We start from the raw sequence: 18,781 nt of genomic DNA on the forward strand, positions 1-18,781 counted from the left end.
TTAAATCTTGTTTTTTCCTAAACCTGCAGTAATTTGGACTAATGTATCATTTCTTTATGTAAAGGTTTCTTTAACCTCCTCCTACCCGCAAATGATTCTGTTTATTTGAGTCTAAGAAAGTTTGCCCATTCTCTACCCTCCTCAGCTTTTCTGAAATCAGGAGAGTTGTATTAGCTCTCAGCAGGGAGGTAACCTGTGATGGACTTGTATCTAGTAGTGTTTATGTCAGTACAGATTTTAGGCAGGGGTGTGAGTCATTAAGCTCTCACTCAGGCTGAACTGTTTGCTTTGCTAGCACCTCATGTCAGGTGAAATTTTTATATTCTATTTTATAGAGCTAAAATGTTTCAGTTTAATGTGAACATTTGGCTAATAACTGCATTTATAGAAAAGCTAGTAATAAAGGCAAGATTTCCTTCCCATTCTCATTTTCTTTTCACAAAGGCTTTTAATTACTTGCATTTTTAATTGTGTCTACTCACATATATACAGTTTTTAAAAACATATATTGTGGAGCTTTCAAATATATACAGAAGTAGGGAAAGTAAATTAATAAACCTCAAGAACCCTTATCCAGCTTCAACTGTTACACACATTTTGTTGGTCTTGTTTTTATCTGTCTGCCCCTACTGCCATTTTTAGCAGGAACATTTTATTATATTTATTTATTTTGAAGGATTTTATTTATCCTACAGAGAGAGAAAGAGACCCCACATGTGTGAGCAGACGAAGGAGCATAACGGGAGGGAGAAGGAGGAGAAAAGAATCTCAAGTAGACCCCTCATGGAGTACAAAGTTGCATGCACATGGTGCTTGATCTCACAACCCTGAGATCCTGACCTGAGGTGAAACCAAGATTCGGATGCTTAACTGACTGGGTCACCCAGGTGCCCTGGGAATATTTTAAAAGCAAATTGCAAACATTGTATCATTTCACTCATAAATACTTCCGTATGTGTCTTTGACATTTAAGGACATCTATATCTATCTGTCTACATCAGCAGTGTTCTATAGCCTAATGAAACTTTAATATATTTTAACATTTTGTTAAATTTAAATTAAAAAATTTTTTTAAGATTTTTACTTATTTATTTGACAGAGATAGCAAGAGAAAGGGAACACAAGCAGAGGGAATGGTAGAGGGAGAAGCAGGCTTCCTGCTGAGCAGGGATCCCAATGCGGGGCTCAATTCCAGGACCCTGGGATCGTGATCTGAGCCAAAGGCAGACGCTAAATGACTGAGCCACCCAGGCACCCCTAAATTTAATTTTTTAAAAATAAATTCTTTGCCCCATGTGAGGCTTGAACTCAACAACCCTGAGAACAATAGTCACATGCTTTATCCACTGGGCCAGCCAGTGCCGCTAAATTTAATTTTTAAATAAGTTAATTTTATTTTTAATTTATCATTATAGCTTCACAGAATTTTTAAGAGGTCTAATAAATAGTGGTCTAATATCTGATCTTTATTCCAGTCTCCCTAATCGTCTCAGAAATGTTGACAGTTATTTGAACCAGAATCTAAACATGCTTCATACATTACATCTGATCATCCAATTGCTATGTATTTTTAACTAGAAGTTTCATAGAAGTTTAACAGAAATTTGGATTCCTAATTCTTGCTTGAAAATTTTTAAAGAACTTATTGCTGTATAGTGAATTAATAATGAAATTTTAATAATATGATAATACAATAGATTACCTACTGAACGATAGGCAGTGCAAATAAAGGCAGTTGAGAAATTGCCAAATTTCTGAGAAGTAAAACTCTCTGTAATTATGAAAAATTGTTACTGAGGAATCAAACATCTGGCCAAAGTCAACCTTTGAAAGTGAAGCATTGTATCATCTAGTAATTTGCAATTGAAATAAAAATAATACAAAAATATTCTAAGGTTAATTAATTGGAAATGCAAATGCAACACTGCTAGTCTTTAATATACCTTGAAATTTCACTTTTCAAACTGAAGGTGCTAGTGAGGTAAAGTTCATAAGCACAAGCTATAAAATATAATTTTCTGATGTTCTTAACTTCTGAAGGCCAAAAGGGATTCAGAAGAACCTCTAGACCCAGTGTGGAGAACACTTAAAAGTCTATGATACTCAAATTCAAACTCGGCGGTAGGAGAGAAAGAAGGATATGAAGCCGCATGGATAATTGTATGCTGTTGTTGGAGAACTTTTTATATACATTTAATGTTATATTGGGGAACCAAAGAAATATGTTAAAATGATACTATGCTTTAGAACCATAAGTTATAAGTAATAGGTATGTAGGAAGATTAAATGATGATTCAAGCAGGATGTTTAATTGAAACCCTCGTATAAAGTTCAGCAAATAATGAATTGTCAGCTTGTTAACTTGCTTTGTGATTTGAGGCAATATTTGGTATGAACAAGAGGTCTTTAAGCTTTGTCTTTCTCTGCTTCTTGGAATTACCAAGAAAAGCGTATTATTTTTAGGGGGTACAGTCTGTTTCCAGAGGATAGGGACATATAAAACATGCTGTGGGAAGTTTTTTGGTAAGTTTTCATACTTGAAGTATTACGTGTTGTCAGTTACCTAGCAAATAGTAGCTCTCAAAATGACTCAGAAAGCTCTTACTATTTTTTAGTTTTTATTTTGTTTTTATTTATTTATTTGTCAGAAAGAGAGCATAAGCAGGGGAAGCTGCAGGCAGAGAGAGAAGCAAACTCCCTACTGAGTGAGGAGCCTAATGTGGAACTTGATCCCAGGACCCTGAGATCATGACATGAGCCAAACGCAGATGGTTAACCAGCTGAGCCACCCAGGAGTCCTGCTATTCATTTCTAAAGTTTTTTATCAACATGCTTTAAACTAAACTTTTGACCTAATACTTTATAATTTATTATAGTTTTAATGTTGTATTCTTTATACTTTGAGATTTTTAATTTTATTTTTTTATTTTTTTGAGATATTTTTAATATTAATAATTGTGAGTAGTTACATGTTATTGTACATCTTTTGAGAAAAATACTCTTTTGGTTGTGTGTGTGTATTTAAAACTTAGTTTTGTAGCTTTTACAAAAAATTATGCTTCATATATAAAGTACTCTGTTACCATTTTGAGCATGTTATATCATCACTTTAAAAGTAGAGGTAGAGAAAGTGTTAGGGCCTTGGACATAGCATATTCTATATTTTTTTGTCTATAATTGTTTTTGGTATTAGTCCTTTGCTTTTTGCTTTCATTAACCTGTTTCTTCCTCTCATTCCTATTCCTTTTGCCATCAGTCACCCTGCTGCTTTTCTTAACTATTACATTAACTCCTTAACTTGCCTTGTTTTTTTTTTTTTTTTTCAGCCTGTCATATCATGGCAATAATGATTCTAAAGCACACCACTTGAGTGTTATTTTGCTGTTAAAAATGTTTGATTGCTTTCCATCATTCACTAGATTCCTTAGCAGCCTTCACAACTTAGACAGTCACCTTATTTATCCATACATCATCCATACATCATTTATTCATTCAGCCATATTTATTGAATTTCTTCTGTGAATCAGACACTGTGCTAGGCTCTGAGTCTCAAATGGTGAGTAAAAACAAACAGGAGCTCTACCACCATTGGTCTCATTGAGAAGACAAACATTAAATAAAAACGTCACATAGGGCACCTGGGTGGCTTAGTGGGTTAAGCCTCTGCCTTCGGCTTGGGTCATGATCTCAGGGTCCTGGGATCGAGCCCCACATCGGGCTCGCTGCTCAGCGGGGAGCCTGCTTTCCCCTCTCTCTCTGTCTGCCTCTCTGCCTATTTGTGATCTCTCTGTCAAATAAACAAATAAAATCTTAAAAAAAAAATAAAAATGTTACATAGATCAAAGTAAAATTGCAATTATCATATATCCTCCAGAAGGAGGAATATGTGCTTTAAGAGCTTGCAATAAGGGCACACTAGATCTAATCGGGGAGCTCAGAGAAAGCTAAGATCTGAAGAAATGAGTAAGATTTACTACACAGAAAGTGGGAAATATGATCATATCAGACTGTGCAAAGAATCTTCCCAATGGGAGTATTTTTTTTTAAAGATTTATTTATTTATTTATTTGACACAGAGAAACTGCACAAGCAGGGGGAGAGGGAGAAGCAGGCTTCCTGCTGAGCGGGGAGCCCAAGGTGGGGCTCAGTTCCAGGACCCTGAGATCATGACCTGAGCAGAAAGCAGACACTTAACCGACTAAGCCATCCAGGCGCCCCCACCCCCACCGAAAGGAGTATGTTTTGAGAACGAGACTAGAAACAAGCTCATGTGACTTAGTGCATGAAAGAAAAGGGGTCATTGTATAAAATGGAAGGTTGGCTTGACCACATAAGGGACTCGAAGCAATGCCAAGTCATGTTATTAAAATAAAAGCAATAGGAGGCCATCCAAGGGTTTTATTTGGAGATACTGGGTGGAGGAGGGGAGACAAATGGATGTTGGAAGACCAGTTAGGCATTGTTGCATTAGTTCTGCTAATGGATTGGCTGAGGAGTTTGGTGATGGTAGAGAAGTAGTCATTTTAAGAGATACTTGTAAGGTCAAATCAACCAAATTTGGTGACATACATTATATTACATTTGGGGTATAATAAGGAAGAGGGAGATGGCTTCTTCCAATGCTGGAGAGATTATGATACCATTCACTGAGCTAGGAAATGTTGGGTGTCATTTTGGGTGGAGGAAAATCATGACTTCAGTTTTGAAGGTTGAGTTTAAGGTACCTTTGAGCCATTCAAGGGGAATGTCAAGTAGGCAGAAGAATGCTCAGAAGAAAGATCTAGGCTGGATATATAAAAAAGTTTAATATTATCTGAGTATTGATAGTAAATGAAGCTGTGGGCAGGGGTTGAGGGTTTAAAATGTAGATTGGCCAAGACTTAAAACTAAGCCTTGAGGATCTGTAGCAGTTAATGGTATTGAAGGTTGAGTCTGGGTTGTGTGTTGAGGGTAGAATACAGAACAGCCAGAGAAGAGGAGGGAAAACCATGAGAATATTCCAATGTGAAAGCTAAAGGAGGAGTGTCTAAAGAGTGGTAGTTTGAATACTGCTGGGAAGCTAACTATGAAAAATCTCCACTAGATTTAATGGCACCATTATCTATTTCTATGTAATATATCATCATAAATCTTAGAAGCTTGAAACCAGTGTATTATTTCTCAAGATTCTGTGGGTTGAGGTTATTCAGCTAGCTGCTTAACTGGGGCTGGAATATTTAAGATGGCCTTTTTTATAATCTGGGGCTTTGGTACTCATTGTTGCCTGGGCACTTTGCTGCTTGTCCCTGTGGCTTCTGTCTCCATATGCTGTCTGATCAGTCAGTGGTCAAGTTCAATCTTCCTTTTGAGGAAGCTGGCTCCCAAGGGGGTGATAATGAAGTTGTGAGGCCTGTTAAGACTTAGTCCTGGAACACTTTCCATACTTATCATTTATCACAATGACCAAAAAAAATCATGGGTGACTTTGTGTGGGAATTGTTTTAGTAGACTGAAAAGACTAGGGAATGACTAGTAGATGAAGAAAAAAATTCCTTGTCATTCTTTTTTATTTTCTTTAAACTTGACCCAATAGGCTACTAACTGCCTGAATACTTCTGGTTTTTTTCTTTCATATATTCCCTTTCTCTGAATGTTGTTCCTCTACCTCCCCCATATTAAAACCTTACCCATTCTTTTTTTTTTTTTTAAGATTTATTTATTTGTGTGAGAGGGTACACGAGCAGGGGGCAGAGGGAAAAGAAGAGGAGAGTCAGACTCCCCACTGAGCAGAGTCCATAGTGGGGGTCAGTCTCTCTCATGACCCTGAGATCATGACTTAAGCCAGAATGAAGAGTCCATTGCTTAACCGACTGAGCCACCCAGGCGCCCTTAAAACGTTACCATACTTAAAGGCCTTCTTAAAATCTTCAGTTTCTCCTTTCTACTTTACTGTCCAACAGCTTTGAATTTTAATTTGGTTTTTCATCCTAGTATTTTTTTTTGTATTTCTTGCCTCCTATATTTTTGATGATGATCTTCACCCTGCACATGCCATCGCCCAATCTACAAAAGGTTCTAGATTCTTAGTCAACTTTTCATTTTCCTAACTTACTCAGATGCTGCTTTTCTGTGAGCCTTCCCTGGTTCATCCGCCAGATAATCATTTACTCCTGTACTCACACATGTTATATCATCAAGTACTTTCAGGCTGTCATATCATGGCAATAATGATTCTAAAGCACACCACTTGAGTGTTATTCTGCTGTTAAAAATGTTTGATTGCTTTCTATTGTTCACTAGATTCCTTAGTGGCCTTCACAACTTAGCCAGTCACCTTATTTATCCATACATCATTTATTCATTCAGCCATATTTATTGAGTTTCTTCTGTGAATCAGACAGTGTGTTAGGCTCTGAGTCTCAAATGATGAGTAAAAACAAATAGGAGCTCTACCACCATTGGTCTAGTTGAGAAGACAAACATTAATAAAAACGTCACATAGATCAAAGTAAAATTGAAGTTATCATATACAAGGCCAAGTACTTGTTATGGCTTCAACATACGGAATGACTGTTCTCCACCCCCTGCTCTAGGTGTCAGGTTTTGCAGCTCATGTTTTTGTGTCCTCTATGTGGGTACATAGAAGGGACATAGAGATCAAGTACATACATAGTAAGACAGTAATCCTCCCAGCTCTTGAAGATAAGACTACCTGGTTTTGTGACCTACCATAAACATTCCGTGTTTGTGTGTTTGCATCCACATCTGTGTGTGTTTTGGGGTGGGGAGAGCACAGGTCTTATTGGCAGGACTGAGAGGTACTTGTGTTCTGACTGTAGCTCTCACTCTACCCCTCTTACTCTTGTACTTTTCTTCTACGGTGGGAATGGGGAAGACCTCATTTATTTCATTTGACAAATACTGTGATGGGGGGTGGGGCACAGAAAAGAATAAGATCCTTCTCCTTGCCCTCTCTCAAACTGGTGGGATAGGTAAATAGGTGCCAGGTAAATGGGTCATTAAAACATAATGTAGGAAGTATGATTATTAAAGGACTTACTATTTGAATTACTTCTGTAATAGAACCAGTTGGCAGAACATCTAAGTGCAAGGGAAACCTCCTAAGTGTTGGTACAGATCAATCAGTCTTGACTCTCATGGTTGGCTCTGGTGTAGACATTATCTAGGAGCCAGTTAGGTGGTTGTATACGATGAGAAATCTGCTTCGTTTCTGAATTAAAGATGTTTTAAAAATAAATTTCTTTTGTCTTTTTTTTTACTATTTGCTGACTTTTATTCTTTACATTCTGTGGGTCTAAAAAATAAGTAGTTAATGTGTAAGAATTCTGGTTATCTAAGGTTTTTAAAGATGTTTTAAAAATAAATTTCTTTTGTCTTTTTTTTACTGTTTGCTGACTTTTATTTTTTACATTCTGTGGGTCTAAAAAATAAGTAGTTAATGTGTAAGAATTCTGGTTATCTAAGGTTTTATAATAGTTTCTCTTAAAGTGAGCTAGCTAAAACATGTCCTGTTATTTGGCTTGGTATAGTCCTTATTAAATCTTAACATAATGCCATGCTTTAGTAGGTGCTCAATGAGTAACAGAATAATTAAAATTTAAGTTGAGCCTTAGCACGTTCTTAGCACAAATAACTAGGATTTGAACCATAATCAAAAACAAAACGGTCGAATGAAGGAGAGATTGCACTTTTATAACAAAGGTTGAGCAAGCCTAATGATAGACTGTCATTAGACCTACCTAATCTGCCCTTTACTTTTGATACCTGTGGAGAAATAAATTTTATTCCTTTTTAATAAGAAGTTCAGGAAAGACTCAAAGGTGAAAAGTCAGTAAGATAGATCTCCAAAGGGAAGGAAAAATGGGACAGTTTTCCTAAATTTAAGCTGGAGTTACGTTTCCTTTTCTGTCAGCTACCAGGATAATTACATAAGTTGTCTGAATGGTGGTAACAATGAAATGAATCATTAAAATAATATAGAGGGGCGCCTGGGTGGCTCAGGTTGTTGAGCGTCCAACTCGTGGTTTCAGCTTAGGTCATGAATCTTGGGGGGATCAAACCCCGATTCAGACTTTGTTTGTGCTCAGTGTGGAGTGTGGAGTCTGCTGGAGATTCTCTCCCTCTGCTCCTCCCCCTGTGTGCACTCATCTCTCTAAAATAAATAAAATCTTTAAAAAAAAGTAAATAATATAGAAAACTTCAATTGTATACAAGTAAAAATAAAACTGTTATTATAAACAATAATTTTCTTTGCTTATTAATAAGTCCATTAGACTGAGGTTTTGCCAAGTACAGTCTTATGAAGACCCTAATAAAGACCAGTAATGTCATGATTATGGGGAGATTACTCTATTCTTGAATTGCATATGATTTAGCCAATTCTTAAAATTTGCAGTCCTTACATGGTCTAAACTTGATTATATAGCAGGGATTATTTGAGTATGTATCCTCCAAATATGTATCTTCTGACGTGGAATCTTACATTACAACTTATCTCCAAAATGGAGATAATAATAGTACCTGTACTGGTTTGTTATTAAATATACGAAAAGCTCATAGAATTTTGCTTGGCCCATAGTAAGTGCTCAATATCCTAGCTATTATTCTTGCTTACTTTTATTATTGTTATTAGTCATGTACTTAGGAATTGGGAGAGAACAGTAGGAGGGAGAAAATATATTACTGCATCTTTACATTGGATAAAGGAGTAACTTGGGGGGAAAGCATAGGACGTTTCATAAAACAATCTAAATTATTTATAAAATATTACTAATTAGTGGCTTAAAATCACTAGATTTTTAAAGGGATGATTTAAAATTTGCTTCTAAAAGTAGTTAGTTTTCATAATTAAACTTTCCTTTTTTCTATTTAATAAATTTTTTTTTATGTGGTTATCTGACCACTTGATTTTTTAAAAAATGTAGGTAATGGTTTCACTAGTGGTTAGGCAGTATAATGAAGTGGTTAAGAGCACAGAATTAAGGGCCAGACCAGCTGGGTTTGAACTCTGTCTCCTTACTATTTACTGTGTACTTTAGAAAGTTATTGGAATTCTTTGTGAAAAAACAGGTGTTTTTGTCATTTGTAAATAGGAATTGTATGGTGCTTATCTTATTTGTTTATTTTTGTGGGTTCAATGAATTAATGTATATAGATGTTAATATATAATAATATATGTATATATATTTTATATATATATATGAGCCATATATATATATGGTTTAGAACAATGTTTGCCGTATAGTAATAACTACTCTATAAGTGTTGTTAATGACCAATTTTTTTTAGCATCATCAGTGTAGACACTTAACTTTAGATACTCTTACACTGAAGTTTCTTGAAATTAAGTTTTATAAAACTTTTCCTGCCAAGTGTTCAGAAATAAGCTAATAAATATCTTCCTAACCAGTATTGTAGTTTTCTGGTTAGCTTATCCTCCCAACACACCTCTAAAAAAAATTCCTTTAGGAACATGATCCCTTTCCTCTGAACTCTTTGAGTGATGGGACCACATTTTATTATGCATCTTTAAATACCTAGAACCTAAAAGATGTTTAATATTTGGTAGGTAAATAAAAAATGACGACTGAAAGAAGCATGCATAATTTTCAGGGAGTATTTTGCCCTCTTGCAGTATACTTTAATAACTGATCAAGGAGAACTCTTTGTTGAAGTCCTTAAAAATGTGGGACCTTTGGGTTTGTGATTATAATCTAATCTACTTTAAGTTGAGGCATGTATGAAGTTTTCTTGTCTTTGATTTTGTATAAAACATAATAAGTTGACTACTTGAATGAACAGTTTATCTGCTTTTGACACTTATCTTCATATTAACATATTCAGATATTCTGGATAGATAAGGATAAATGATACAAAATTTCAACATATTTGCCAAATTTTGTGTTTTTTTTGTTGTAGATTTTTTAAAAATTTAGTAAATGAAACAGAACACTGCAGATCGTTAAGATGTAGTTTCCTTTGTTCCCCTACTCAGTGTTAACTTTCTTCCCTCTTCCCCACCCCACCCCACCCCATCGTGAATTTGATATGTAGCTTTTTAGTTCACCTTTCTCACTTCTACTACATGTACATGTTATATGTATATAAAACTAGATTAAGTAATAATTTAACAGTGCACACAGATGCTTATCTGTGTCATTTTTCATCTTGCTTTCTTGATACTGTTTTGATTCACAAATAGACTCACACTTATAGTTGTCCCCCAATATAAGAAAAAAGGTGATATTCTAGAACAGTGGAGAAGGATTTTTTTTAATAGTATGTCAGTTGGGTGTCTGTTTGAGAAAAAATCTACCTCTACTTCTACTCATAGAACAAACTCAATTTCAGATTTAAATGTAAGTGGTAAAATAGTAAAACTTCTGGAAGAATATAGAAGAAATTGTCATGACCTTTGAGGGCACAGAAAGTACTAATCATGGAAGAAAAAATGTAAGAAATTCAGTTTATCAAAAGATACCACTAAAATAGTAAAAGAGGTCACAAAATGGGAGAAGATATTTACAGTATGTATATCTAACAAGGGACTCATCCAGAGTATATTAGTAATTTTTCAAATTAATAAAAAATGTTAACTCAATTTTTTAAAAAGCAGGCAGAAGCCTTTAGCAGGCACTTGACACGAGCATTTTTGTTCCTCGGTGTATACCAACAGAAGCGCATGTCTAGGTTTTTCATAAAAAGACATGCTGTAATTTCATAGTTGTACTATTCATACTAGAAACTAGAAACAACCCAGATGCTTATCAACAAAAAAAAATAGATAAACTCCAGTACATGTTCTCTCTCTATTCCTTTGTTGTCTCTCTCTTTCCCTCTGTCTTTTATACTCACATGCTATGTGGCAATGGGAATGAATGACCTACACTTAAATATGCAACAGTATGAATCTCAATCCCATAATATTAAATGGAAGAAGCCATAGCCAAAGAGACCATATTCTGTAATTCCATTTATATAAAGTTCAAAATCAAGGAAAACGTCAATTGGAGAGAGAGAATGACTGGAGGGGCATAAATTAGTAAGTTTCTGTTTCTTGATAAAAATGCTCATTACACAAGGACATTCATCTTGTGAAAGTTCACCAAGCTATACATTAATTATTTATGTTCTTTTATGTATGGATGCATGAATTGTATGTATGTTATACTAAAAAAATACTGTTTTGAGATGTATCCGTGTTGGATCTTAGAGGTCGAGTTTATTCATTTCAACTCTGATTTATAAACAGACCATAGTTTGTTTAGTGATTCCCTTATTGGACTTCTAGGTTGTTTCCTGTGTTCCTGTTTCAAATAATGCTGTAGAGAGTATTTTACCTGGCTTCCTGTAAACATACATGAGAGTTTCTTTAAGATGTATAACTAGACGGGGGCACCTCTGTGGCTCAGTGGGGGAAGCCTCTGCCTTTGGCTCAGGTCATGATCTCAGGGTCCTGGGATGGAGTCCCACATCGGGCTCTTTGCTCTGCAGGGAGCCTGCTTCCTCCTCTCTCTCTCTCTCTGCCTGCCTCTCCACCCACTTGTGATCTCTATCAAATAAAATCTTTAAAAAAAAAAAGATGTATAACTAGAGATGGCATTGCTGGTTCCTGGTGTATGCTAATCTTCACCTTATCAGATATTATCAAATTGTTTTCTAAAATGGTTATATATGAGTGATGGAAAGTTTCCATTGAGATATACACACACACACACACTTCTCATCACTTTTGTCAACCCTTGAAATTTTGCTCACATGATGGGTGCAAAATGATATATCCCTCATATATTTTTTTAAGATTTTATTTACTTATTTGATAGAGACACAGCGAGAGAGGGAACACAAGCAGGGGGAGTGGGAGAGGGAGAAGCAGGCTTCCTGCCAAGCAGGGAGTTGGATGCAGGGCTCGATCCCGGGACCCTGGGATCATGACCTGAGCTAAAGGTAGATGCTTAACGACTGAGCCACCCAGATGCCCTCCCTCATATTTTTAATTTGTGTTGTCTGGCCATATGGATTTCCATAGGTATTTTTTCTCCCATTTTTCACTATTGAGAATTACCCATTTGTATTTTTGTACATTTTTCTTATGGTTAATTTTATATTGATTTCTTGATTTATGTGCAATTTGCCTTGATTCTCAGAGTCCATATATTTGGAAAGGCCTCCATTTCTGATTTTAACATGCTGCTAGAATTTCAGTTGTAGACTTTAGATTTGGAATAGTTGAACCTTCTTAAGAATATTTTTCTTTCAGGCTCTTTGTATTTTTCCTGTCCCTGTTGGCCTACTATTGTTCCTTCCAATATTACTGGCACATTTCAACTAGAGGGGATTTTTTTTTCCCTCCTCTGTTGGTGAGAGGGGATATGGGGAAGGGGAAATGATAAATAGAAAACTAAATAAAAATTTGACAAGTTTTATAAAAGTGATATAACTATGTATGAAATATGCTTGTGACCATTCTTGGTTGTTTTGTTTATTTTGCTTGAAATATTTTCCAGCTCTGGCATTCCACAAAGGCCAGCTATTTTGTTTTATATTGTCTCCCTTGTAGATGCTTATCATTAAAATATTTGATTTGTGTGTGTGCGTGTGTATGTGTATGCCTGCCTGCTTGTGAGTGTGGAGAAGCAAGAGAGAGAGAGAATTATCTGATTAGCTGTGTGTGTATGTGTATACAGTTTGGAAACTGTCATTGTCCTATGCACTGCTTATATCTGAGGTCTTTGGAGTGCTGTTATCCTGTGGATTCTTGAGACAGTTCCATGTGTTGATTATATCCCAGAGTAACTATTCCTCCTCCTTCCTCCATTGTTACTTGTGCTTTGATGTTTTTGTGATCTTAGAAAATGACCGAACACTCGGTGGTTGTGCTTCCCAGGTGCAGAGGTGACTGGTCTGGAGTAAAGGAGATGATGGAAACAGTGTTTTCCTCTTTCTCTTCCGGCAAGGTGTGGTAATATTAGCAAGGGCTTGGAGTTCCTCAGCTGTTTTCCAGGTGTCACGGAGAGAGGTTAGAGAACCTTCCTCACAGAACATCCTGGCCCAAACTTCTTCAGCATTCCATCCTACTCCCTCTGACTTCTGCCTTAAGTAGGATCAGTGTCAGAGGAAAGGCTCATGACTCCTGGCCATGGTCACAAAACCTTGGCTGATTTGGATCTTGCAGCGTATTCTCTTAGCATGAAGCTTTCGGAGAGGTGCCAGCTTAGCAAGAGCTTCACTAGGAATTCTCTTCTGAGAATAGAATTTGATTTTTTTTTTTAATGGTTTAAGGTAACTCACAAAAAAATTGAGTCTTAAGTCAGTGTAGAATGACTTCAATCCCTAATTTAACAAGTGCAGAAATCTTTGAGGTGAGAAATAGAAAGGCCATAAGCAATAGTTATGTTTGCTGTATGACCAAAGCAGTCTAAACTTTGGCAATTAATTTGGAAGTGATGTTTTAAAGTATTTTCTGTATTTTAGAGAAAACTCTAAATAAATCCCCAAGTATGGTAATCCTGGGCTTTATTTTTATTTTTAAGAATTATATATGTGATGAAGTTTTTGTTTTTCTGGGCACCATGTCATTATCACACATAAAATATTAATAATTGCAGTAAGGTATAATCCATATTTTCTCAAAAAATCTTTGCTTTTGATTTCTTTGTCTTTTCTTCTGTAATGTTCCACCAACTCTCTTCACTCCCCAGTCTTTGCTTTTTCATGCTATTGATTTATTGGAGAAGGCAATCATCTGTCCTATAGGATGTCCCACTTGCTGGATTTGACTTGTTGCTTCTTGTGGTGGTATTTAACTTGAATCCGTGTCCCTAGCAGTCCCTGTAAACTGGCAGCTAGAATAAAAGGCTTGGTGAGGTGTAGTTCAACCTTTACTTCCCTTTCCCCTTTTCTCCTTTCAGTGCTCCGCGTCTGCTGTTGCATCACTTCTTGATACACATTCTTTCTGGTCATCTCCATTTAGTTACGCTAAGATTTGTGTGTGGATTCTCTTGGTCCTCTGTTACTTACTTGGTGCAGAGCTACCCATTAGAATCACTTCAAACTCTTCTAAGATTCTTAAGAATCCCGAATCCTAATTTTAGCAGGTCTGTTGGGATTGGGGAAAGATAGCTGTTAAAAAACACATGGAAAAGTAAAAGCCCTCTTCCTTTACTCAGATGTGGTAAGAATCATTATTTTTAATACACTTAATATGTAATTAGAGTGACAAAATTTTCTTTTATGCAGATGCTTTGGGAATATATGTTTTGTCAAAAAATTAAACCTAATTAAAATTATTAACTGGAAACGTTTGTGGCTGCCGTGGTATACTAGAAAAAGTACTGACTTGATCCCAGGAGGCCAGATCACTTATTCTTTCTGAGACATTTTTTAATCTAGAAAATAGGAATAATAAGATATTTATTAGAGGCTTGTTTTAATGATTAAATGAAATGATTTATTTGGAAGCAGTCCAGCACCTGGTGGTTAGTTGAATGGAAACCTAAAAAGCATTTCAATAATAGATGTTTTTCAATTGAGGTCTTTCGAGTAAAAGCTTAAGAAAATGGACGTAACAGCCTCTCAGGTGCTTATTTTAGCCGTATCTTTTCTTCATAAGCATTTGTTTTTTAAGTGATAGGAGACTGATGATACTTAGTTTTAATATATGTGTAATTAATGTGGCCTTTTGGGAAAAACAGCCTGTGGAATCTTATTTTTTCCCCCCTTATTTTCAGCTCCATTTACCTCTTAATTCTCCTTTGCCTGGAAGTGAATTGACCAAGGAACCTTTTCGTTGGGATCAGAGACTCTTTGCACTAGTGTTGCGGTTGCCTGGCACCATGTCAGTAGAAACAGAACAGTTGACAGGTGTGCCTTTAGATGACTCTGCGATCACACCAATGTGTGAAGTAACAGGCGGTAAGTTTCTTTGCTGGCAGTAATTCAGTGACTTAAGGCAGAGTTGATCTGAATGTTTTAAATGTACATTTCAAAAACTCCATGTTTGTTTTTGTTCGAGTTAATGTTAGGAATTACAACGACATCAATGAACTTCTGTTATCGGATTTGAGTGGGATTTAATACTACTGGATCTGAAATGAATGGTATTTCTTTCTACCCATATAGAAGGTGCTGGTATTTGAAGTTGTTAAACTTCTGCCTTACCTATAAAGATTACCAATGGTTCATGAATGCAGTAAAATTATTTTCTCTGAAAAATGAACAGAATTTTGAAAATCATCCCATTAACCATGTAATGATTGATTCCTTGGTTAAGTACAATTTTCCCTAGAGGCAAAGAGGAAGCTAGATAGTAGGTTAGAGGAACAGGTAGTGAGGTCTTATGCAGCTAGTTCAGGTAGTCACTATGTTAAGTGAACAATAAGGATACTCTGGAAAAAGAATATGTGAATAGACTCAGAACTTCTGTAATGTGGAATTGGTCAGCAGATGGGTTAAATTCATACGGCTATGTATTGAGTGTCTGTGTCTGTGTTCAAGCACTGTTCTATGCTTTAAGACTGCAGTAGTGGATATGACAGGCAGTGGTATTCTTGCTTTCACGGAGCATTTTAGTTTTCACCTAATGAATTTAATTTAGTACTCACTCAATGTCCAAATGTGACATACCACTATTTCACCTGTGTCAGGGACCGGTGGCCTTAGTCTCTAGACACAGGCAGTGCTCCTTATTGAGATTCCATGATAGACAGCCTCATAAGTTAAAGGAGAATCTAAGGTTCAATTGATATTTTAGGTGCCTTTCTTCTAAAATTCTCAGACAGAAAGGGTACCCTACACAAGTATATGAAGTAAATAAGTTAAGAGGTTATTTTTCACATTATTAAATGTTCGTATTTATAGAAGTACTTTCTGGTACTCTTGTAATTCCTTGTAATTCCTTAACAGTTTACTTAAAAAAGGTATATACATATATTTTTAAAGGGAAAAGCTATCTATCTAAATTTGAAAATCCACTGTTAACAATTCCTTGTTTCCTTGTGCATGAATGGTATTTTTCAGTGACAGTCCTCATTGTTTCTGTGGGTAGATTCACATTTGTATTCAGAAAATTTTAGTTTTCAGGCTTGGACGGACCCACTTGCTAAAAATCCTGATTTTTTTTTTTTTTTTTTTTTAAGCTTTAGGGTTTTTATTAACGGATGGAAGGCCTTGAAGTTGTAATTTATTTACACTCTTGCCTTGAAAATTTTTTTATTATATATGCTTAGTTTGAACTCAGAATTATGATAAAGTTATGGGACAATATGTGCTATAACTTTTGCTTCTAGGATCAAGAATATTCCGAGTGGGAAATGAAGTGAGTGGTATAATCAGAGAGGGTCTGCAGTGAACCTGAGACATCATGTAGTGGTTAATACCCTTGTCTTTGGGCAGGAATGTACTAAAGCTATTTTGTTTATTCTTGGAAAGGAACATCTCCAGAGGAGAAGATTCTGAAGTGACCCTTGGTAATATCTTTCAATCACCCAGAAACTTTGGTCAAGAAATCAGGAAGCTCCCCCAAATACACATCCTGAATCTCTCCTTGATGTAGTGGTTTATTTGACTCTTTCTTGCTCTTGCTGTAAGAATATTGAGAAGCTGTTCAAATGCCACTCACCTTTTCACAGATCTGAATAATATGTTCTTTTTTATTATTTTAAGACTGTTTCCTAAAGAAAGTTTTGAGGATAAAACACTAGAAAAATAGAAAAAACAGGAAAGCTAATATCCACTGGCATTGCACTTTCCAAATAAGTAATCTCTACTAACAATTCATGTGCATTTTTTAACTTAATGTGTGTGTACATTTATTTTTCCCATTATAGAATAATTTATGTCACTAAGGAAAAGTTGGAAAGAAAAATGCCTGTGTTGTCACAATCATTAATAAGTTGTTATGTTTTCTAGGTATACTCTAAAAATATTGTAAAATTGTCATTGTAAGCATTTTTCTTTTATTAGGTAATTAGTGAGTATCCATTCTATGTAACTGTTTTTAATGCTGGAAATAACAGCAGGAACAATAAACAAAGATCACTTTTTGGACTATGTGACAGATAAAATCATAAAATGAATAAGTAGTAGTATTTTAGAGAGTGCTACTTTAAGCAAGAAGCAGGGTAAGGATGTAGAGAGTAACTTGAGGCAGAGAATGAATATTCTTGGAAGGTCTTTGAGGAGGTGATTTTTTTTAAAAACATGAACCTAAAAGTTTGAACTATACTGGTTTGAATCAATGTGTTCCTTATCCTTGGAGATTATCATATTTGTTTAAAGAAATAAAACATTTATTCTTTTATAAATTCTATACCTCTAATACTGAAGTTAAGGCCTCTTGTTTTAATAGGGCTTAATCATTTTTAGTTGTGTCTTAAAAATACTAATCCCCCTAAAATCATTGTTACATTATGTTTACTGAGTCTTTATTGTGGTGGAACTGACCTAAAACATATTAGTTGGAGGTGTATATCATAATGATTTGGTATTTGTGCATATTGTGACATGACAATAAGTCTTCTTAACATACAAGTAAGTCTTCTTAACACAGTAAGTCTTCTTAACATACAAGCAGAGATCTGAATAATGGAGTAAACTATAGGAAGATCTATGCAAAGAAAATAGTAAGGGAAGGAACACCCTATATATTTTTGTGAGCAATAGGAAGGCTGATATGGCTGGGGCTTACATAAGGGAGGAGTAGAAGGTAATAGGTTTAGAGCAGTAGGTGAAGGTTGAATATTGAATAGCCTTTTAGGCTGTAATAAATATTTTTTATTTTCCAAGTGTGATGAGGAACCATTGGAGGGCTTTTTCTAGGGGGTGACATCTGTTTCTTTTTCTGAACGATCACTTCAGGTGCTGGATAGACTACTGTAAAGTAGCAAGAATAGAGGCAGAAAGGCTAGTAAGCGATGATAGCCCTTTGGTTTAAAGTGTTGGATTTGGGGGGATGGTGAGAGGTGGTCTGATGCAAGGGAAAACTTGAGGATGAGGGCAATGAGAGCAGAATGAATCAAGGATGATTCTTAGATGACTCACTTGGCCTGAATACTGGAGATGAATGGCTGTGACCTGGACTGAGATGGGGACACTGGGGAGAAGCAGGTTTGAAGGAGGTGCAGGGATATCAAAGCAAAAAATGCCTAATTGATATGATGGTGGAAGTCCTGAAGATAAAAAGTACTTTATAAGAATTGTAAGACATCTAGAGCAAATACATTTAACTTTCTTAGCCTCTATAAGGATTGTTGCCCGGTTTATTACAAATATTCTTTTTGCTGCTTCTCCATTTTACTAAAATGCTGGTGTAGTATACTTCTGTGGGAATTTTTTTTTTCCACTTCTGCCTTTAGATTCACTGTATTTAGTTTGATTTTTTTGTGGACTCTACATAATAGTAAGTAAGTCAGCTCCTTGACTTGAAAGTGTGTGCTTGCAAGCCATGATTTTAGAAACTGTGCTTCAATACAGAGAGTTGTACATTATAAGGGATGAGTTTTGATTGAGAGAATAAAAGAAATAGGGTATAGGTTTACTTTGTAAAAATGGCAAAATTTGCTATTTACTCTTTACCTTCAAAAGAATGGATATTTATTATTTAAGTGACTCAAGTTTATCAACTTTTTCTTTAGTTTTTATAAAGCATCTTTGTAATTCTTTTTTATACTAAGATTATAACTGCTATACTCCTATTTTCCTAATCAATTGATGATTGATTTCCTAATCATTGATGATGACAGGATAGAGGAGCAGAGAGAATTGCTACAATTTTATACTTTCA

At 35.6% G+C, this 18,781-nt stretch overlaps 1 protein-coding gene across 5 annotated transcripts in view; it reads left to right on the forward strand.

Moving 5' to 3' along the window:
• The window catches only part of INTS6 (integrator complex subunit 6), a 93,089-nt gene that overhangs the window by 42,077 nt on the left and 32,231 nt on the right, over positions 1 to 18,781 (forward strand). For all 5 annotated transcript variants that reach the window (XM_047723330.1, XM_047723331.1, XM_047723333.1 and 2 more), the window contains one exon: positions 14,730 to 14,913. In XM_047723330.1, coding sequence (XP_047579286.1) covers positions 14,730 to 14,913 — 184 coding nt within the window. The remainder of the gene's footprint in view (positions 1 to 14,729; positions 14,914 to 18,781) is intronic.

Source organism: Lutra lutra, chromosome 3, assembly GCF_902655055.1.
Source record: "Lutra lutra chromosome 3, mLutLut1.2, whole genome shotgun sequence".
NCBI classification, from domain to species: domain Eukaryota; kingdom Metazoa; phylum Chordata; class Mammalia; order Carnivora; family Mustelidae; genus Lutra; species Lutra lutra.